The 23,531-nt window shown below is 37.0% G+C and overlaps 1 protein-coding gene across 1 annotated transcript in view; it reads left to right on the forward strand.

Moving 5' to 3' along the window:
• The window catches only part of CERK (ceramide kinase), a 42,465-nt gene that overhangs the window by 8,580 nt on the left and 10,354 nt on the right, over window positions 1-23,531 (forward strand). The window contains exons 5-12 of the mRNA XM_042017574.1: window positions 965-1,087; window positions 2,786-2,911; window positions 3,430-3,493; window positions 7,549-7,694; window positions 16,493-16,567; window positions 18,087-18,239; window positions 19,039-19,144; window positions 21,809-21,879. Coding sequence (XP_041873508.1) covers window positions 965-1,087; window positions 2,786-2,911; window positions 3,430-3,493; window positions 7,549-7,694; window positions 16,493-16,567; window positions 18,087-18,239; window positions 19,039-19,144; window positions 21,809-21,879 — 864 coding nt within the window. The remainder of the gene's footprint in view (window positions 1-964; window positions 1,088-2,785; window positions 2,912-3,429; window positions 3,494-7,548; window positions 7,695-16,492; window positions 16,568-18,086; window positions 18,240-19,038; window positions 19,145-21,808; window positions 21,880-23,531) is intronic.

Below are 23,531 nucleotides of genomic sequence, written 5' to 3' on the forward strand. Positions count from 1 at the left end.
AAAAAAAAAAAAAAAAAAAAAACCGAAAAAAAAAAACCCAAACTGAAGCAAAAGAACCCCCACCAAAAATCTGTTGGTTTACATTTAAAGATCCTTACTTGGAAGATAAAACTCTTCCTTTAAGAACACATGCTCTGTTTACTTGCTTTTAATGAAGTTCAAACTAATCTGAGTGTTTACTCTAATGTCTTTTTGCTGCTGAATGACTCTGCAGTAGGACACCTGCTTTCTACTACTTGACTAGAAAATTGAGAGAGGCTGAAAAAAAGAGCCCTAAATGTTTGGGGTTTTTTAAATTACCCCTAGCCATCAGGATGTATGCATGAAGGTTTATTTGTATTATTGACTGCATTCTTAAAACAAAGTGCCAGAAATAAATGTCTGTTTTGGGAGAGGAGTGGTGACTTCTGTGCTAAAAAGATGTCATGCCAAAATTATATGTTGTGCAGTACTTTCCTCGCATTTAGTCCCCTAGTGAGAGTGATTTGAGATACTGTAGATGAAGTAAGTATAAGGTCTTAATGCACAAGAAAACTTTTTTTCTCAAATTTCAGCGTTACGTAATGAAATTCACCCTTGGTTACATCAGAACTGGTGTCAGCCTGGCTTATCATCTTAAGCTTGTGGCATTTTATGTAGATATTGCAGACTTTAATACAGACAATACATAAGCTCAGTGAACTTCTGAACAAGTATGTCTATAATAAGTTGATGAGAAATGGCTTCTTTAAAAAGAAGCCTGTGTTTGGGTGTCTGCTATAAGCAGACACCTAGAGCAAGTGTTTTCATTTATGTTTTCCTTTGGACTCTACAAATGTGCTGTTCATCGGAATGCTTCTGTCATTTGTGGAAATGTGTAGTGGAGGTTAATTACAGGTCAGTATTTTGGAGATCTTTCTGAAATGCATTTTTTATTTCACAGAACCATCTCATTATGCCTTTTTTTTTTTTTTTTTTTAAATAGTGTATTATGTGAAGAAAGCCCGAAATCACCGCTGGCGGTGCAGTGATATGACATTTTGGTGTGTTGATGAGCCCATATGTAATCAGTGGATACAGGCACTGAAAGAATTACTTGAAATGCAGAGTAAGTTTGAATAAACTATGAACATTTGCACCATCATTTTGTAGGCTTGTACATCAATCAATGTTATTTTGATATATCTGCTTTTTTGAACTTTTAAGAGCAGCTTATGCTCAAAATGAGGGAGCCAGGAGTTGAAGTGTCTCCTTATCACTACTTTATCTTGCATATTCACTAAGTTGTACTGAGTGCTTTAATCAGTCAGGACTGTAGATGTCATATAATTCTGCCCAGATACAAACTATTTTCGCAAAATAGAGACACACTGGAAGCTTAGCAGAGGCTTTAAATGACTGTAGCTTCAGAAAAAGTAATGGGGAGATGTAAGCTCAGGGATTTGAGGTACTCTAGAGATTTGAGGGTAAGGACTGTAGCAATTGAAAGATTTATAGGTGTGTTTCACCTTTCCAGACTCTGTCATCAACAAAATGTCTTATGTAATGAGAGTTCCCATTAATAATTTCTGAGACTCTTGGACATCTGCTTCATGGGGGGTTAAAAGTAGTTTTGAAGGAGTTATTCCTGAAAGAGATACCTTGATAGCTGTCAGGAAGCAGCAGGAGCAGAGTAACTCCATGACAGAAGGATGTCAAGGGTGATCATAGCATAGGCAGTGCCCTTGCTGACCAGCATCCCACTGTCTCTGAGCAGGGTGGGCAGAACAGGGATGGGAATAGAAGCAGGTCCAGTTTACAGCCCAGATGAGGTAAAGTAATTGGGTCCATCCAGGGAGGCTGGAGTAGAACAGCTGGAGCTGGAGACAGGACTAGGGATGAGCTCGCTACAGTGTAGGTCTGAGGCCCCTCTGAGATACAGAGCTGGAGAAGGGATTGGATACAAGTACACCTACAGTGTGACTCAAGCAAGTACTTAAGGCTCACAGACTAAAAATTAGTAAGTTTAAGAAAAGCTGCTCTGAACAAGCAGTGGAAGCATTCTTAATGTTTTTGTTTTGTTTACATTACACAAGATATCTGTCTTTTTCAAAAAATGGGGGTTGTGCACCAAATCAATACACCTGTGAGAACTGTGGCCTGAGCAGTTAATTCCATTTGTATGCAATTGTTCATTTTATTGGTAACAAACTATTTCAGGAAAGGGAATATGTTCTCAGATAGGTTCAATAGTGCTTTAAGTGCCTGGCAGATTTAAACCACTCAGTCTGTCTAGCTTGGGTGGATTTGCTGTAATAGCGTGCTTATGTAATAAATCTGATATTTTTTCCTTTTAAAGTAATAATGTAGAATGCTGTCTGAGGAAGTATAGATGTTAAGTTTTTTGTCTGTTCCATAAAAAAAGGAGGTTTTCTAGGTGCAGCAAGCATTACTGTTTTGTATATCTGTTAATACAGAGGTGTAATAATTGTTTTCATTGACACTACTAGTGTAAAGCCATAACTGTTTGGACAAATTTGAGATAGTAATATCAAAGGTGGTTTTGGAGGGAGGGAGGGGTAACTAACGGGGTTAGGGCAACTAACACTGTAGGACAAGCACTTGCTGTGCAGCCTGCAGTTTTGTGAGGCATTCTTGCTGTAACTTGATCACAGAAAGGAAATGCATTTTCACCCTGTTAATAAAGTAAGAAGACAGTTTAAATAAATGAATGTAAAAGTATTTTTATGTATGTAAAATGTATGTAAATATGATACTTACAAGTGCCTTTGCTATTGCTGCCCTACTATGATTTTCCTTACTGCAGAGTCTAGACCAAAGCATTTGCTTGTGTATATTAATCCCTATGGAGGAAAAAGACAAGGGAAGAGGATTTATGAACAGAAAGTTGCTCCACTCTTCAGTATGGCTTCTATATCCACTGATGTTGTTAGTGAGTAATGAATATTTTAATTTCCTAATAAGCACAGTATGAACTCTTTAAAACATCCCTGAGTAGCTAAAGTTCTTTCTGTTAGTTACTTTTCTTACTAAGGAAATGAAACAAAGTCATAGAGAATGTGTTCTAATTAAAACATAGGTAGCCAGATAAATTGCAACCTTCTATCAGCTTTCTGCTTACTAGATTAAAACTTCTGGTGCTCCTGAGCTATTTGAGTTCTTAATTTATTAAACTCTGCTTTTCTTCTCATTTTTAGTTTCACTGTTAAAACTAATTGATCATTTGCACAGTTTTAGTGAAATATTTTTTTCCTATTTACTGTGCCTGTCTCCTTCAATTCTTTCCCTAGCAAAAATCTTTTGAGACACATCTTATGGACAGGCTGTTTTATGGTCACATTGCTAATCGAATCATGGTTATTAATGAATTAATTTTTATAATTCTGTATTATATGCAGCTTTGTAGTAGTATTTTTAATAATAAATTTTAATGTGTTTATTTCTTCATAGTAACTGAACATGCTAACCATGCCAAGGACAACTTATTTGAAGTTAATATTTATAAATATGATGGGTAAGTAACTTTACTTGCCTTTTTTTTTTATTGTTTTCAAGCTGATGTATTATGTAATTGGCCTGTTCTTGTCTCTCATTTAAAATAGTAGCCATCATTACTAATACACTTATTGCAACAGCTGAAAGTCCTGGGGCATGTTCCTTTTTGTAGGAGATCCACATTTATGAGTATAAAAAGAAAACAAAACTGTTTCAGTAAACTTGTTCAACACAATATATTCAAGTGTAGTATAACAATGTTTGCATGAGATTTATGTTCAAAAGATGAATGTAAGATTAATTCTGCTCACTTGAGCATTCTGTTATAGCTCAAAAACTACCCAGAAATGTTTTGTGGTCTTGAAATACATGAGTTCAGAACACTGCACCAGTGGCATTCAGCCTGTGTGTAAAAAACATGAACTGTGTAGAAATGTTTCAGGTAGTTGTTCTTGTTATATATTGACTGTTCAATAGTAGCTACATTGTTTGGCTTTATTTGCATTTCTCCTGTTGTGAAGTTACTGCTTTTAAAAAAGACCTGACTGAATGGTGATCTTGTATTCCATTATTAAGTCTGCTGTAGAAGCAGAATATTTTAATAAAAAAGCTAGTCATTTCAGTTTCCAGTTCATGACATGAAAGAAGTTACAAGTCTGGAAAAACATGAAAATGTATGCAGATAAACTCTCATAACTACAGTATTTTAAAATGATATCTCGTGGTTGTTGACAGGTACATTTAAACTGGTAAGTTGCAAAAAGAAAACACATTAGGTCTTTCCAGAGTACTTTTGCTGTAGTACTTTACTATTTACATTGCCTGTGTTGAGTAAGGTCATGATGCTGGCAAATTGTATTCATAGGCTGAGTTCACAGGCTTCACCTGCTTAAAAATGAGTTGCCTTTAAATAAACCATTTTGTCTATACTATGATTTTTCTTAATTTTTCAGAAGTTCAAGGAAGGGAAACACTGATCCCAGAAAAAGCTAGTTAGTTGTGATTTTTCCTTTTCATTTGATTTTCGATTTGAAATAAGTATACTGACGATTGGTGAAATTTCAATACAGAGCAGAAAGGGAGGCAAGTGAGCCCATGTTCACTCCTAGCAAATTTTTTTTTACAGCAAGTGGCAGTGACCAATTGTGGTGATATCTGAAGTGTTTTTGGCAGATTCAAAGTCTCGTACTGTAGAATTGCTTTTCCTTTGTTTTTTTGGTTTTGTTTTGGGGTGTTTTTTTGTTTGTTTTGTCTCTCTAATATGCCAAGATAAATAATACGCCAGAGAACTGCATCTTTTTAGAATCTTATGGTTCTTTTATTCCTGGGCTAGGCCTGAATGGCAGTTTGCTTGGGATCTGCAGCCTGTCTTTCCAAGCCTGACTTTTGTGCATCATGTACAACTCTTTTTCTATGGTTAACAGTGATGTTAGGAAGGACTTCTTGAATTAAAACTACTTTTTAAATAACAGATCACATGGTCATTTGGAAGCTTTTAAAAATGGTTGAGCCACATAAATGTGTGTTTCTTCAAGTTTGGCCTTTCTTACATACAATAAAAGGTTCCTTGGAATCCTGCATCTAACTTTTGTTCAGCTGTCCTCATAGACTGGTTCTGATGTGTGGCTTTCCCTTCATTCAGTGATGAATTTCTTCGTTTAATCTCCAGATTCCCTATTTGGCAAAGTCATACATGGAATTCTGCAAGTAGATACAGGATTCTTAATGATAATTGATTCGCTGCTTTTCAAATGTTTTTATTTTAGACAGCTTATTTAAATATCTTATGCGTATTTCCTGTTTGTTCTTCCTGTTTTGCCTTATAGGAAATTCTTATGGTGAATGTAGTAAGCTAATAGCTCAGTAATAAAACAGCTTTTCTTTAAGCACAGTTACTTAAATTATTCATTTGGTTACAATATCACAGGGTTTTGTACATCACTGTGCAGAACAATTAGAACATTCTGTAATATTGTGCAGGTAATAGCCATGTTTGGAGTAAGTGACATGTATCATTGTGGTTTCTTATGTCTGTTGCACAAGCCTTTGTAAAATTGTTCTGATTGGAGTTTTTTTCCTAGTTTTTGAGTTAGTTCACAGAATGGTTGAGATTAGAAGGGACTACAGTTCTTTAAAAACTCATTGGACTCGTGGATTAGCTTCTGAAGTCCTCTAGCAGATGTTCTTTGCTGTTATCATCTATCTAAAAAGTGAAATGTTTGCCCACTAGTAAAATAAAGCCAAAGAGTAAGAATCGCTCAGTTTCTTTCAGACATTCTTCACTAGGGGCCTTCACATGTGCAGCACATGTCTGACTTGTACATTAGCCTTCTGATGTTTGCTATGATTTTGGTTGTGCTGTTACTGCATATGTGAAGTTCTTTATCGTATTTACCTTTGATAGGTATAGACATTCATGTAACTATCTCCTCTGAGCCTGGATATAGTGTTTATTATAGAAGATGATTAGAGGGCTGTAGCACCTCTCCTATGAAGACAGGTTGGGAGAGCTGGGCATGTTTAGCCTGAAGATGGGCAGGCTCCAGGGAGACTTTAGAGCACCTTTCAGTACCTAAAGGGGACTTAGAAGGAGGCTAGAGAGGGACATTTTACAAGGGTATGTAACAACAGGACAAGGGGGAATGGCTTTAAACTGAAAGAGGGCAGGTTTAGACTAGGTTTAAGGAGGAAATTTGTGAGAGTGGAGAGGCGCTAGAACAGGCTGCTCAGAGAAGTTATGGATACCCCATCCCTGGAAGTCTTAAAGGCCAGGATTGATGGAGCTTTGAGCAAACTAGTACTGAGACAAAATTGGCCATGAGCTGACGAGGGAAGTTTTTGTTTCTTTAGCCTCTTTTTTTGAGTCTGCAGAGAAAGATAAGGCTAAAATTGAGGAATAGTGTAGTTAAGCTATTAGAAGAGAAAAAAACATTAAAAATTGAAAACAAATATCTTTTTATTCCTTCTCTCTCAGTCTCCTAGGTCTTGACTTAGAGTTGGAGAGTTTACATTTTTAAGACTGTCCTCTCCATTCATGGAAAAAAAAGACTGTTTTTATCAAGCTTTCCACCTGCTAAAAATAGAATAACTAAATTTAAATGATCTATACTTAAAAATTAAATTAATTTGTTCTATGAAATAAGTAATATGCAATATCTGTTGCTGATGATGTGAAAGAGTATTAGTTTGAGTTGGAAATTACTGCTATAGATAACAGTACACATTCCTAGGCTTAAGTACTAGGAACTACATGTGTAACTCTGGATTTCTCATGTGTTCCTTTAAAGTGTATTTGAATTAGTTTTTCAGTTGAAGAATGTTTATGCTCTTAGAGTTCACAGTGTATTTGTTTATTGTTCATTAAATGTATACTGCTTTACTTCCTAGTATTTGCTTGGTTGTGGACTCTCTGCTAAGCTTTAACATATTGAGGATCTATGTAGCTGCTGTACCAGTTCTGACCTGAATTAAATTTCTGAAACAAAGTTTTGCATCTGGTAACATTTAGAACTTTGTCTGATTACGAATGGTTCTGTAGATATACATGACTTCTGTCTGGTGGGATCTCAGCATGTTGGAAAGAGGATGCATGCACTCCTCTGGATTTTGACTTTCATATAATGTATATTCCTACTAAACTGTGTAAAATAAACTTCTGCCTGAAGTGGCAAGTATCAACTTTTGCCTTTTTAGTAAAGGTACCCTGTTTCCATTTTGTGTACTTAGAGAGTCGTATGTACAGTCCTGTTCAGTGTTTTATTTGTATAGTGAATTTCCACTGATATTTGTCTGTCTGCCCACAGTAGTAGAGGATAAAGATTTTTGCCAGTTGCATTCCAACATTTTTTCCTAACGCTCCAGATACGTCTAGGTGCATTTGCAGTTTTGAAGCTTGAAAATTTTTTTCTTCTTTTTGTTAATTGCCTAGTTGACTGTGGGCTACTTTATCCTCTAAAAATGGAGGAGGAGAATAGAACAACTATTTTTGGTGTGCCCAGTGCATGCCCTAAGTAGAACACTTGCCGTGTTGTTTATTGACTGTTAGTGTGCATTCTAATTTGTGTTTCCTGGCAGTGTTGTTTGTGTTGGTGGGGACGGCATGTTCAGTGAAGTGATGCATGGTCTCATTGGAAGAATGCAGAAGGACTCTGGCATAGACCAAAATAATCCCAAAGCATCGTTAGTCCAGTGCAATATAAGGATTGGCATAATTCCTGCTGGTAAGAAAGGGTTAACTTTCAGTTTAATTTATTCATTCATTCTTGAATTTTTTTCTTATTCATAACTTCTTGAATTTAGGCCTAAGTGTAAGATCTGAGCAATGATATTTTATAAAGACACCTAGGTAAAGCTGTTTGTTTCCATATAAAATTATTGATCACATGCAATTTTATTTAGGAAGAATATTTTGTGAAGGAAATCAAATCTTAATGTATAACTTTAGAATTTAATTACTACTTCTTTTTTTGTGGCTTATTGTGTATTAATATGAGATAAGATGTTGACAGTAATACCCTTCTAAACACATTAAGGAGTGGAATTTACTAAACAGAAATTTACCAGATAAATATTTTTTCAGTTCCAAATCCTTCACTAATTTAGTTAGAATTTTAATGAGAACTTCCCACTGGTCTGACAAACTCCAAACAAATGCTAAGTTTCCTTGATTCTCTTTTCCTCCATTTGTTCTCACAGCAAGTATAGGGCAACTACAGCTGAGGAATAGTTCTTGTTTTCCAGACCAAGTTGCAGTTTCTGCCTCTTGTTAGAGGTGCTATACATTCACAGTTCTTAATGTCAGCCACTTTTTCAGGCAGTCCTGACTGCTGTCATTTGAGAGAACTCATTCTTCAATTGAGGTCTTTTTTGATATTTTTATTATTGCTATTACTGACCACAAAGTCATTCTTTGGATCAATCTTGCTGTTTTCAGTCTAGTGTCCCAGGTGTTACCTCATCATGCCCATTTGGTCCTCAAAGATTCCTTCAAAAGCAGATTAACAAGTTTGCTCTCTCTTCCAGGACTGAATAAAGTGTTGTAACTCTTTAACAGAATCGGTAATTTTGAAGTATCTGTAGGAGTACAAATGGACAGTTCAGTATCCTTTCTATGCTGTTCTCTTTTCTTGTCTGATGCTTGAGCTTTGAATTAAACAGCTGGACACAAAATAAACACTGTGAGCTTCTGGTTAGACTTAAAATAGAGGCTTCTGAGAAAATTTAGCATAGGTTGTAAAAATGCAGCAAGTGAACTACGATGTTTCTACTCTCAAGCTATAGGTAACTAATTTTATACTCCTTACATGATTGTGAAGAATGTCTCCAGACCCAAACAATCTGAATTGTTGCTTGCAAGAAGCTTAACCTTTTCTGCTTGCAGTACAATAAATGTTTGGTGTCTAAAAGTTGCAATGTGAATATCCCCTTATGGTTTTTTACTCTCCTGCTATAATTAAGTATATTCTGGTTTTATTTGTTAAAGCTTTGTATTAAAGTCAGTATGTATAATAAACTTCACAAGAATAGAACTTGAAGTGTTCTACTCCTCCTTTTTTTATTTGGGCAAATTTCTTGAATGAAAGGTTTTTTTGCTTACATGATTGGTTTCAGAAGATTTTGCCTACTGGTGATATATGACCATAAGAAGATACAATTGGAAAAACAGAACATCAATATTAAGAGCTATTTCTTTGTCCTCAGGAAATATTAACCTTGCTTTTTCAACATTTTCTTAATGCATTTTTTCCAATTGCACCCAAAAAGTATGATATTCACTGACATTTTAATTTTGTTAACATGTATTAAGTCACTTCTCTTACATATTTTAATGTTTTGTTTGTTGTGTTTTGTCCATTGTATCCTTTTGCTATTTGAATGTATACTGTATGTTCTACTCCTTGAACTGACATGAGGTACAGCCTTGTAATCAGTGCTATAGTTCAAATATTTTCTCCAAGTCATTATTCAAATCCCTCAGAAATTATTTATAATGATGTATAAGGAAGCTGGCCTTAAAGTTCTATTAATTGTTTGGAAATACAGAGGATAATATATTTCTTGATCTGTTTGTATATTGTACGGTATTTAAAATGATCCATTATGGTATATATGGGAAAGTGCTTATATACTGAAAAAGGTAGTCAAGTCACTGATCAAATCTGAGCACATCTAGTCATTACAGGGACCTTAAATTGAGTATGAAATAGCTAAACCCACCCTGAAGGCAGCAAGATTTGGGGTTTTGTTCTGGTTTGTATTTTTCCAGCCCATGGTGAATCTGTTCTCTATTCATCTTTGCTTGATATTATGGAGTTCTGGCCATGTATTGACCCCAACAGATCACCTAGTTCTATCACTAGTGCAAGAAGTCTGTTCCAAAAGTAAGTGAAATTCTTCTTAGGAAGAACTTTTTTTTTTAAACTGAACTGGTAGTGCTGAAACACAGCAAGTCAAAAGTAGTAACGAAATACAAATGATACCTCTAGTAAAACTTCGTCCATTATCTCCTTTCTACTTCTTTATAACCAGCCTGTTTTTAAAAATCCTAAGAGCTCATTAATAGATACTGAAAACAAAGACTACCCATAGTTTAGAGACGAAGATCTAAAGCTCTGGGTGTCCTCTGATACATGGAGATAGTTTACTCAGTGTTAACAGGAGCCTGGGTTAAGGCAACAGTAGATCAGTGTTTTCCCCTTTTTTATCATTTAGTTCCTGATATCAAGTCGTGTGAAGAGAAATGTGGCAGGCTGTGGTTTGTGGTTGTGATTAAACAGTTTCTGTATTCAAACAAACACTAAATTCAGCAGATAGTCAGTCTTTGCTCAGAGACTCACAATTTAATTGTACAAGGTTCAAAATTACAAATGAAAGATATTTAATTCTAAAACACTCACCTATATGACTGGGTTATTCCAGTAATAAGCTTTATTTCATAGCAGAACTCCATTGTGCAGGCTCTCTTTTTTGAATGTTGAATACTATTTGTAAATCATGATTCTAACTTTCTGGAGCAAGTCCCTGCTTGGCTCCTTTTTTTTTTTTTCCTTGAACAGCTGTCAGTTTTCAGACAACATCTTTCCTTAGTGTGTCTTATGGTTGAAAAATACCATTTATTCTTATGCATTATGGAACATTTTTATGAAATAACTTGTGTTTTTGTTGACATGAATAAAAGACTTCTACTCAAGTGGCAGTTTTAACTTCTGAATTTCTCTTAGTTGCAGCCATTCTTCAAATCTGCCAGTGGAAATTGAGTTTGCCATTGTAAATGGATTTGCTGTTAAGAGTACTTAGAGGCTGTAGTGCATCTCTGAAAACCTCTCCTTAGTTATTTCTTCCTCTCAGCCTTAAAAACCAGTTATTTCTTACTGGCCTTAAAAGCACATTCAGCCATGTGGTCTCACTGCCTTCAGAGAAGTAATGTCTCCATAGAACTTAAAAACAGAGACTCATTCCTGGTACAGCTTGGACACTGACGTTTCATCCACATATTTTAGGATTAAAATTGCACCCTCTGGAGTAAGCCAAAGTAAATTGCTGTTCTTATTACACTTTGCGTAGAATAGGAGGACAAAGCTGTCAACTGCTGTTCTTTTTTGGTTAGAAAGAACTCACTAGATTAAATACTCTAATGATCTTAGCATATAGGAAAAAAAAAATCTCACTTCACTCTGTGTTGTGACATACTATTGCATTCATTCAAAACACTGAGTCTGCAACCCACCCTGGGCTGTAAATCTAAGCAGTTGGGAATATTGAGTAAAGAACAGACATAAAGTTAGTAACTATAGTGATTTTAGGCTTCTAGTGTATCCAGATCACTCTGTTTGCTGGTGGTCAGCTCTGTAATGTTTAGGATTGAAGGATGCAGTATGATTATAATCAGACTGTTGATATGTCACTGTAGAAGTTAAGAATGCTAAAGAGTGCAGGCTTCCTATATGAATGTAATACAGAAAAAAGATGGAGGATTCACTCACAAAGTTAAAAAATAGATTCAAGTCAAGTTGTGAAGTGTGACTGGACTCATATTTCTGTTATTTAGAGTGTAAAAATTATCTTAAAAATGTGTTAAAGAATAGCCATAAAAGCTATCTTTCTTGTTTAATTACTCCAAGTGATCTATTCACAGCCTTCTCAGCTACAATGCTTGTAATATTTAATGATCTTTGCCATTTAGTTAGCGTCTCATTTCAAAGTTCAGTATATCCACTTTGAAATCAGAAGTGCATGTTTTATGTTCCTCCTCCAGCGTTTTAAATCCATTAAACTTCTTGAAATTAGAGTCTTAGGGCTAAATACTGAATTTAATATAGTGGGCCTGCCATGGAGACAACTAAGTCAATATTACTTATTCTTGTGAGGGTCATTTCCTGTCTAAAATCCACCATTATTGGATGAATCCATTTTTGTTGTCTCTGTTACTGAACTTATGCTGAAGCAATTATCTACCAAAAAATCCTACACCAAAGTCTTTCTGAACTGCTTCTCTTTAAGTCAATCTGTTGTTCTGCAGATGACTTGACTTCTTGGTTTCTGTATGCAGAAAGGAAGATGTATGAAACTTCAAGTAGGTACATGGGTGTGAACCCGGACCCTTCATCTCTCCCTGCAGCAGTAGCTTCTCCGCTTACTTTTGAATGTGCCAGCTCCTTCTCTTTTAAAAATCACTTATCAGAAAAGTAGTTTTCTAGAATTTTTCAAAATATTAAATGCTGTTTGATCCAAAAGCGTGCAGTTACTCTGCCATTAGGGTGACTTACCTGACATTTCCTCTGTGCGATGACTGCATGGATTATGGATTCTCAAAAACTGCACAAATATGGGACCCCCACTGAAGCTGCTATTCTGCCTGTTTTCACTACAAATACTGTTTTCATACTAATTTGTCTGAGGATTCTTTGTGTGCTATGGGAGCACCTGCCCCTGTCAAGAGTATCTCACATGAAACAATGCTCATGAGCTCTAAAAATATTTCTATTTCTTTGTTAAATTCACTGTTTTGCATAGGATCAACATCTAGCTGACTTGCTTCTGTCACCTGCTTAGTTTAGTACTTCAGTTGTTTGCAATTTGTTTAGTTTTCCATCAGTAAAAGCACAAAAATAAATACTTGTAGCCTACACCATGTGTATGTTTTGGATTAAGAAACCCTAGTTGTAAGTTAGTAGTCAAATCATGTTTCAGATGATTAAGTCTAGCACTTTGACTTTCTTTGTTGGTCCATCAATCATTGGCATGAACTCTTCCATACAACCAGCAAATTTTCTGGTTTTGCTTAACCACTTTGGTGGTTCTAGTACGAATTTAAACTTGTGAAGTGGTGTCTGAGTGTACCTGTCTGCATGACTTTTCTACTCACAAACATCTAGCAATGTTCACGTGAAAGGGGAAATCTGGTGATTTAGCTGTAGTACATTCTGTGTAATGCAGTCCATCACTTTGCTTTCTTTAGTATTGCTGTAGCAAAACTTAATCATGTGGAGTACATGCTCTTTTATACTTCAATAAATACCTTGATCATTCTTCCTTGTGATTGATTAATTAAAAGGAGAGATTTCCTTAATTTTTAAATAATTAAATGTATTTTATATAAAAGATTGCATTTCTCATATTTGGGGAGGAAAAGAACAAAGAAGAACTTGCCTGTATAACAACTATGTGGGTGTATGATACCTCCTAATGAAAAACAGACTTCAGGGAAAATGAGCAATGTATGGTAAAGATTAAAAGTAATTATGCTTATTTTAACAAAGATAAGTTGTTGTGCCCTCTACATACTTCATATTTTTAATGAGTTCTTAATCTCAAAGTATCTGGGATGAGAGCTTTCTTTAGCTGGGAGATTTCAGACATTCAGCATCTACATATGGTATCGTGGTATGGTGCCACCATTGTTGAAATGTACTGGCCCTGTGCAAGACAATTGTTGTACTAGAGTAGGAGTTGGGAGGACAAGCAGAGTAATCTGCAGCACTTGATCCCCGGTGGTTGGTGGCATTTTAGGTGAAGGAATTAATCTCCTTAGGGTAAGTTTCAGTTTGAAACTGACACTCAAACTTTCATGCTTACATATGGTATCTGCAAGTGAGATGGGCGTCTAAATTCATATTATAATGGGGGGCATCTGGTCAATAGGATCAGCAGAGCTCATTGATCTTCTGTTGCATCAGCTTGTCACTTGCTTCCTAAGGCCCTTCCACTGAGGCCTATGAGTGTGTACCTTGACTCAAGCTGAAGCTGCCATCAGCTATTCCTGACAAGATGTCCTTGACCAGAACAGAAGCTTTGGCATATTGTCTGCAGTGTAACATGCACACAAATAGCTGTGTGTAAGTGTCTTAACCTGCAACTTAATCATTGCTTTGCAAGCTGATTTTCTTCTCTACTAGCAAATCAATGCAAAAATTACATTCTATACTGAATATGTTTCTCTCTTTTTTTTAAGTGAAGTAGGGTCCAGTTAGCAAGCAGTCCAACTACTTTCTTCACATTTGCATGCAGTTCTGTGCAATCCATAAAAACCTCTTTTATGTTCCTTCACTCAGGCTGTTGCCCTTAAAAATCCCCAAAGAAAATCTGGCAGAGTATGTATATGATTTTTCTGTTGGTTTAGCCAGAGTGTACAGTAGCCACCACTTAACATTAGTCAAGGGTCATGCTCTATGGGAAGCTTCTTCCCCAAACTGAGTGTTCTGGCAATCCTAAGATATTAATCATGGGATATTATTCAAGCTATGTTTACATTCTAATCCTGCTTTTCATATTAACTTATACTGATGAAATAACCCAGATTTTGGTGGGTTCGTGTGTGCATCTGTTCAGAGTGCTGTTTCAGCAGTTGTAGATTCCACATCTAGTGACGGCCCACCTAATGGTCTAGAAGTCTTATTTGGTTAAGAAGTGTTCAAAAGGACTCAAAACCTTAGTCATCATGAACGTTTTTGTGACCTTTAAACAAGTACTGTTAGGTTCATGCTTGGTATGGTGTTGTGGCAAGTTACATTCTCTTGGCATGTGTGTGAGGAATGCTGTAGTTACATCCATGTAAATAGGTCACTGGTTTTGTTGCTCCACACTACTACCTCTAACAGAAAAAAACCAAAAATGTTTTACTGTTGGTATGTTACCCAGTCTCCTGTTTTAGAATCTCAGAACTAATTTCAGACTTCAGTTTTAATTTTAGCCCTTCCTCACTAGTAAATGAGTAGAAATGAAAATAAGTTCAGTGTAGTTGCCAAACAGATGAATCAGCTTTTAATTGACTATGGAAGATCATAGGGAGATGAACCTCTGGTGTTGAAATGTAGCTTGCATGAATTCCCCTCTTCTTCTTCCGTCTGTAGTGTAAGACTACTTGGAAGCTCTGTTTACATCAAGACAAACATGACTGAGGTAATTCTAGGAGCAGAATGTACACAAATCTGGAAGAAATGAAAAATGTTGGATAAAGTGTTAGGCTTGTACATTCAGCAGTAAAAGTTTAGGTCAGATCTCTCAGGGATTATTTGTTTGTTTTTATTTTCAAAAGTAGAATTTTCTATTCATGAACATAGGAGACAATATGAAACTGAAAAACTTGGCAGTAAAGTATAGCTTCAGCTTCATAACTCCACTTAATATTTTCTGCTATAAAACTTTAAATGTTACATGAGATCTGTGTACCTTGTCTGTTATGATACTGTAGGAAATTGGAGTCCTCTGTCCTGCAGTGGCATATGCCTGTAATGATACACTGGCACTGTCCTGAACCTCAGTTGTAGCGACAACCTATTTAGTCCCACTGTTTCTTTTGTTCTACATTCCTGTTCTATTCTTTTTAATTGGCTCCTGGAGCTGCATCTTGTTCACTGTGGCAAATTTCTGCAGAGTGTCTACTTGGTAGAAGCTTCTGTCGTGCCATTCACAGGTTGGGGAAGTAGTATCAATTTTCTGAAAAGTGACTTGGAGAAGAAAGGATTTTCTTTGCTCCTATTCTTAACTGCTTATGCCCTGACTATTTCCAAAGTGAAAAAGAACTAAAGGTGTTTTTTAAATAATGGTTGCTCATTCCTCCATTTTTAGTTTTTATTTCAACTTGGTAAGGCCTCAGTAACCAAGTATGCTGTATTTGAGCTCCTCTTCAGCCTAATGTATTGGTAGGAAAGCTGAAAACATGTATGCGGACAAAGTTTATCTTTTCAGATATCTAGCCTTGACTTTGAGGGAATTCGGTTTCATGGAAGGGATGGGAGAAACTGTAAGATAAATTTGGTGTTAGGTGCTGCAACAAATACACTTCTGTATGTCTGGACCTGAGTTCCAAGTCCCTGTCGCAGAGTATAAACCAGATCCCTATCTAGGCTCTTGTTTTTTATAGGGAACAGGGAGAATTGTCCATTTCTAAACAGCATATAGGTGAAACCTAAAGCTTCCCCCCTTTCTTCTTGTAGGTATTTTGCATCAAGACTGTAAAGGTACATCTCTATCCATTTTGTTACCCTATCTAGAAACTAATTCCTGAAAGCAAGTATTTTTACTGATTTTCAAATAATAGAACAGAGCAGAAGTTTCTGGTATAAGATGACATCCTGGAATTCAGATCAGTACCACAAAAAACAGCAGACCAGTCAATTTTTCTTTTTTTCATGAGATTTCAATGAGCAAGAAATCTTAAACAAAAGAGAATCAATGTATGCCTACCTCATTTGATATAAAAGCTATAATGTAATCATGAAATTTTCTGTGTAAATTAACTTACTTCCCTTCACTAACTGCTACATATTTATTGCTTATATTGTGAAAACTTTTGTACTTTGTATGGAGAGCAATAATTTGTACTCATTGGAGGGGAGCGGGGGGGGGGGGGAGTGTTACAGTTTAAATAATAATAATAATACAGTATCCTTGTATATACTTTGTTCCATAAAATAGAAAGGAGCAAACCAAGGGAACATAATGCATTTATGTGGAGGACTATGCCAATAATACTTGTTTTGTAAAGATACAAATTGATGCCTAGTTTTCTGTTTTTCAGGATCAACAGATTGCATATGCTATTCAACTGTAGGCATTTCTGATCCAGTAACTTCAGCTCTTCATATCATTGTAGGTGGGTGGTCGCAGTTTGCAGTTTTGTTACGAAAACTATGAAAGTAGCCCAAAATACTGTTTTCATTTAGTTCTGTCTTTATGTCTGTGAAATATAATTTGAACATAATGGCTGGGTTGAAATACAAAGTTTTTGTCTGGGATTTAAGTTTCTGATTTGAAATACAGGAGGTTAAAAATTAATTGCTTGGTCTACACTAATTCATTATTTTCAAGGGATCATAACATTTTGAAACTTTGGTGCTAAAGTTTTCATGAATTCTGGCATTCTTTTGAAAATAGTAAAATGCAGTAAGCAGCATCAGTTGTTGCACTATATCTCTATATATATATATGTTTATCTAAGAGGAAACTATGATCAGTGCATGTACACTTCAATAGTAGTATTTTGTTCTAGTTGTCCAATTGTCCTGGGCAATTCAATGTTCCCTTGACAAGTTAGAGTTACAACACCTTTTGGTATCATTACTGATTTAACACTTGCAGTTTTAGGGTCTCATGTTGCAAAGAGCTGCACATGTGCTTCTCTTACTAACCTATGGTTAACTCTGTTCAGCATCTGTGGAGTTGAGGCCTTTGGACTAGGATTGGAGAGATGTGGCTTTAGTATATCGTAGTATTTTAGTTGTGTTATTAAGTCCCAGAATCACAGAATGGGTCAGGTTGGAAGGGACCACAGTGGATCATCTGGTCCAACTTCCCAGTGAAACAAAAAAACCCGAACACCAAAATACCAAACAAGCAAAAAAACCCACCCCCACAACGCCCACCATCACTCCAAAGCTTAAAGCTTACACGTGGAGGACATCAGAGAAGTGGTGTACTCTTTGTCCTTAGGGATTTCCAGGACTTGACAGGACAAGCCCTGAGTAACCTGATGTGACCTCATAGCTGAACCTGCTTTGAGTGTGAGGTTTTATGAGAAACCTCCAGAGGCTCCTTCCAGCTCAAATTATCCTCTGATAGCATGACATGGAGGTTTTAGTACCCAGGAGATGTACAGGAGCCACTGCATCGATCCACTCAGGGAAAGGGACTGTCAAGCATTTACACAGTGTGCCCAGGGAAGTGGTTGAGTCACCATCCCTGGAGATATTTAGAAAATGTGTAGATGTGGCACTTAGGGTCATGGTTTAGTGGTGGCCTTGACAGGGCTGGGTTAACATTTGGACTCTGATCCTAAAGGTCTTTTCCAATCTAAATAGTTCTGTGACTCTATCCCCTCCTTCTGCTACAGGATAAAGGAGTATAAGTTCTTCATTATACATTTTTAGCATACTGAGCCCTTTCTTCTCACTTAGTGTTTAATGCTTTTAAAGTATGAGATTAAATTAGTTTTAAAAATTATTTTTCTTTTTTCTGCATGTGTAAGAAGTATATGCATTCATGGCATATATATTGACATAAATGCAATATGTATTTTTTATTTTTAATGACTTCGCAATGTTAAAGTTACTATCATGTTTGCAGCTGCAAATAAAGTAAGTCTTAATAGAACCTTGCACTTCTGATCTTTATAGGTGACTGTCAGCCTCTGGATGTCTCTTCTGTACATCACAACAACACGTTTTTGAAATACTCCGTGTCATTGCTGGGTTATGGTTTTTATGGAGATATATTAAAAGATAGTGAGAAGAAGCGGTGGATGGGTCCAATGAGATATGACTACTCAGGTAATTTTTGGAATTCTTTTGTCAGTGTGTAAATACTTTGGAGCAGTTGGTTTAGTCTCTCCAAACCAACCTTGTCGGAAGCTTGTAAACATCAGAAACAGACTTGAACTCCTTGTAGCACCAAGTATATTGGATCGTGTTATGTAAAGCTCTTTGGGTTTGACTTTGGGGTTAACGTTGACAGTGAGCTCAATAAAGTTGTGTTGAATATGGGCCACCTATGGAAAATGGCCTAAAAAGTAATAACTTCTGTCCTAATCATTATGACTTTCTTTTTAGTTACTTAAAGAGAGATAGGCACTCCTCTGTCTTGAACATTCAGCTGATGGAATGAATTGTTAATCTTGCCCTTATTCTAGCACTGATTAGAGAGAGATGTGTGATTTAGTCTTGTTACCTAGTATTTGAATAAATCCTATGGCACTTTCCTAGGGGAAAGTATCTTTTGCTTCCTTTGATTTGTGTTAGGGAAAGAAGATGCATTAGGAGAATTTTAGTGCAGGCCAATTTTAAGATTCAACAGTGATGTATAACTAAATTTTTTAGTTGGTCTTTAAAGATGTCAAGTGCATAATGGCACTTCTGACAAATGTTAGAACATTGGAGTGGCACTGTGATATTTTCTTGTTCCTTACAGTCTAAAACATCATAAGAAAAAGAATTCTGAGCTTGAGGAGGGCTACTACTGTTTTGCAGTCCTTAGAAAAGGAAAGAGAGGAAAAATCAAGGAATGTATGCAGAGATGTTTGCCATGTGGATTTATAATGACTTAATGCTGCATAATGCCTTTTTTATGTAGGCTTCAAGACTTTTCTTTCTCATCATTATTATGAAGGAACAATTGCTTATCAACCAGCAAAACATACACACGGATCTCCACGAGATAAAGAGAGCTGCAGAACAGGGTAGGCTAATGTTTATCTCAGGATATTTGGTGTGAACTATTTAAAAACGTACATAAATAGAGGTTACAGAAGTGTTGGTTTTAATATCAAAACACTTACTCTAAAAGAGATAAGCTTGTAAAAAAAATTACTGACTCATTAAAAAGAACACCTCATTTTATCAGGTCATTAAACAAAAATCTAATAAAATTTTGTTAGCTGGTTCTTCTCCTCCCTCAGTTTTAAGGGAAGCAAAATATAACAGCACAGGACCCAGTTAAAAGATGCTGAAGATATTGTGCTGTGTTACTACTAAGAAATCAAAAGTCTGGATGCCTTGTAGCTTCCACAAAGGGAAATAATAATTCAGAAATTCTTAAGTGTTCACATTGTAACTGGATCTAGCAATTTTAGCAGTTGTTTTAGTGCCATGACAACAACTGGCATGACTTGTCCTAAGGACAAGTCCTCTCAGGAATCAGCCTATCTACCCTGGTTTTTGTGTACTACTATGATGCTGTATAAATTCTGTGTGATATTCTGTGTTTCTTTAGTCAGGGGGCCTGTCTTAATCTCCCAGTGTTCCTTCCTTTCTCTTTGCTTTCACCTGCTTGAGTTATGCACTAGTATTTATTATTCTTCTTTATCTACAAGTTTAGCTATCAGAGATGAAGTACTTGTCACAGCGCCAAACAGCACAGCAGGATACAGAGGAGCCACAAACTTTGTCCAGAAACAATAAGACTGCTGTGCTAGTGCTGTGACATGCTGCAGATGAGTCTCTAGTATCAGCTGGAGCAACAATCCTGACCCATCAGGTGCCCTGATGCAGCAGAGGCTCCAGAGGGAGAAAGCTGGCATCCAGGTGTCAGGAATGGAGTAAAGAATGCCTGGTGCCTCACAGCGGATTTTTACTTCCTGGTAACTGCTGGAAGGGCAATAGAGCTGGGCACAAGCAATTTAGGAGAATCCTGGAGTGTGATAATGATATAGATGATGCAGATGATTGCCAGGCTGGCTAGAACAACTGCTCTGCCAGTCTTTTTACAGAAAATAAAAAGTGGGAATGTGATGGTTGTGGGCCATTTTGGCAGTGGTGGCTGTGAGATTATAGAGTTTTAACTTCTGAGAGTATTAAGCAAGACAAGACATAGAATTGCAACCCTGGACTTTGGTTTATTTGGGGATCTTGGCAGAATTCCATGGGAGTCTGTCCTGGAGTATAAAGAGGCATAGGAGAGTTAGTTGGTACCTCATCAAAGTTCAAGAATAATCCACTCTGATACTCAGAAACTTGATTAACCAGGATAGAAAAGCAACTTGAATGAGCAAAGAACTGAGTAGTAAAAAGAAGGTGAAAGTGGAATGGGTTACTTTGGAAGAACACAAAAGATATTGCTTAAACATGCAGGAATGAAATTGAAAAAGCCAAAGCTCAGGTGGAGTTGAAATCACTAAGGGATGTGAAGGGTGTTGCTTTTTATGAAGGGATTATTTAAATATACCAATCATAACAAAAGGCTGAAGGAACTGTGGGCCTGCTGCTTAGTGGCATGGGGAACATAGTGATAAGATATATCAAAAAGGCTGCAAAGTTACCCCTTTATCTCATTTTTCACTAATGTAGTCTCTCCCCAAGCCGTACAGGTCCCCAGGCTCCTGGATGAAGGGGAAACAGTGGATGTTACATACCTTGACTTCAGCAAGACCTATGGTCCTGTTTGCTGTAGTACTGTTAAAACTAATTTGATGAGGTGTGGACTAGGAAAGTGGGTGGGTGAGAAACTGGCTGGACTACTAGAAAGGTTGTGAATGCAGAGTCTGGCTGGCAGCCAATTACTAATGGTGTCTCTTGGCAGTATTGGACCTAATACTGTGCAGAGTCCTTATTAATGACTGGGACAGTCTCAGAAAGTGCTCTCTCAGCAGTTTTGTGGATGATACCAGATTGGGAGGAGTGGTTTATGTTGAAAGTCAGGGCTGCTGTTCAGAGGGATCTTGGTGGCTGAAGAAATGGCTGATAGGAATCTCCTGAAGTTCAGGAGATGTAGATGTCCTGTACCTGGGGTGAAATAGTCCCATGTAAGAGTGTTGACTGGGTATTGACTGGCTGGAAGGCAGCTCTGCCAAAAATAACTTCAAGATCCTGGTGGACAGCAGCTGTACCTTAGCAGTATGTCCTTGCAGCAAGGAAAGCCCACCTTATACTGAGTTTTCTAAGCAGAAAGGAAGTCAACAGGTAGGAATGATTCTTCCCCTGCACTCAACACTTGTGAGATGGACTGTCCCCAGTATGTCAGTGTCTTTCACTGTTAGAGCAGTCAAATGTTGGAACAAGGTGCTCAGAGGTTTGTGGACTTTACCCTCACAGATCCTCAAAACTCAGCTGAGTAAGACACTGAACATCCTGATCCTGTAAGACCAACTTTGATCACATCAGTCCCTCCCAACCTATGTGATCTTATGTCTCTCTGCTGCTGTTACCACTGACATCCAGTAATCTTCAGAGCTGTACTTAAATAACTGCACTGCCTGCCAGGCTGTGATGAGTCCAGCCACATGAGGGTTGTCAGTGCTGTGCTGCATCTTGTGATGGGGGAAGATCTTGTAATGACTGGGTAAAATAAAGTTGAAATGCATAATAGTGGAGGTCTTTCAGGAAATGAATGGTGTTTTTGTTTTCAGATGTTACATTTGCAAGAAAAGTGAGAAACAGCTGGCAGAACAGCACAAGGAATGTGGATTAAAACATGAAGGTAATTTGTCAAAAAAAGTAAAATGTGATAGTATTACACAAATAATTATTTTTCAGAATATATCAGTTCAAATGCTCATATATTTTGGTTTTTTAAACACTGAGTTACTAGATAATCCATTGTTTCTTTCAGTTTACAGAAAACATGTGTGTCATTGCCCTCTGCACTCAGCACTGGTAAGGCCACACCTCAAATCCTGTGTTCAGTTTTGAGCCCCTCACTTTAAGAAGGACATTGAGGTGCTGGAGCATGTCCAGAGAAGGACAACAGAGCTGGTGAAGGGTCTGGAGCACAAGTCCTGTGAGGAGCAGCTGGGGGTGTATAGCCTGGAGAAAAGGTGCATCAGGGGAGACCTTATCACTCTGTCCAAATGCCTGAAAGGAGTTTGTAGCCTCACGGGGTTCTCTTTCTTCTTCCAGGTTACAAGCGATAGGACAAGAGGAAATGACCTCAAGTCATGCCAGGGAAGGTTTAGTTTGGATATTAGGAAAAATCTCTTTGGGAAAGGGTTGTCAAGCATTGGAAAAGGCTGCCCATGGAAGTGGTAGAATCAACATTCGTGTGTCCTGGAAGTGTTCAGAAGACACATGGATGTGGCACTTGGGCAGATACGGTTTAGTGGTGCTAAATTGACATTTGGACAATGTCAATTTTGACATCTGATTTTAGAGGTCTTTCCCAAACAAAATGATTCTATGATACTATGATTCTAAGTATGTGAAAAACATTTAAGGTGTCTCCTCCACCCAGACCTCAGAAAGTTCTGATAAAATCATACTAATTACTTGTATATTTCAGCATGTTTAGTTTTTTTTCTTTAGAAAAAATAATATTCTGTGAGCTAGGACTCTGGGTTTTTGTGAGGACTGAATGGATAAACTGTGAGGTGTCATAGAAGGAAGCAGTTCATTAAGATAACTTTTAGAATAGATCAGTCGTAAAATTTTGTTTTTGTTAGCACAAATGTCACCCTAATATGGGGCAGTGAATTTGGACAACTAGTAGCTGATCTAGTGGACTTAAGTATTTCTGTACAACACTCCACCAATACTCACTATAAATGATAAATGAGATTTCTGTCCTCTTTCTCTAGTTACACTATCCTTTTTCTCTTCTTTATCCCCGTTCTAACCCCTGTGCACACTTGTGTCATTTTTTTTTTAATGGACATAACTTTGTTTTCCTTTTGCTAAAACAACTGTTAATGAATTCTGTTCAGTCATTCTCCTAGTTGTATCTCTTTATTTCTGGCTACTACATCCTAACAGGAAGAAGTACTGATATTCGTACACCTGTGGCCTTGCTAGAGAAAGATACATAGATTCAGTTGGGTTTTGCCTCCAGCTTTGGTTCATCATCTTGGATAAACCCCTCTTAAAGAGCAGGCAGGCTTCCTGTGGGTCCTTTACTCTGTTTTTATTTCTTCTTGTAGAGCCCAGTGCATACAACCGCAATTTTCTTGACATGAACATTTGGTCCTTGTGACCTAGATTATCTTACAATTACAGTTTTTTTGCACTGTGTCTGTGCCAGGTTCTAGGCATTTTTTAGCAAAAAGATCATCATACTGTGGAGATTCACTGGTAGCACAAAGATTTCTGTGCAACTTGAATTCCTGTTACACGTTTAGTGCTTTCATCCCAGCTGCTGCT

This window comes from Corvus kubaryi, unplaced genomic scaffold (genome assembly GCF_017639235.1).
Source record: "Corvus kubaryi isolate FWS band 111438036 unplaced genomic scaffold, C.kubaryi_AGA036_p1.0 137, whole genome shotgun sequence".
NCBI classification, from domain to species: domain Eukaryota; kingdom Metazoa; phylum Chordata; class Aves; order Passeriformes; family Corvidae; genus Corvus; species Corvus kubaryi.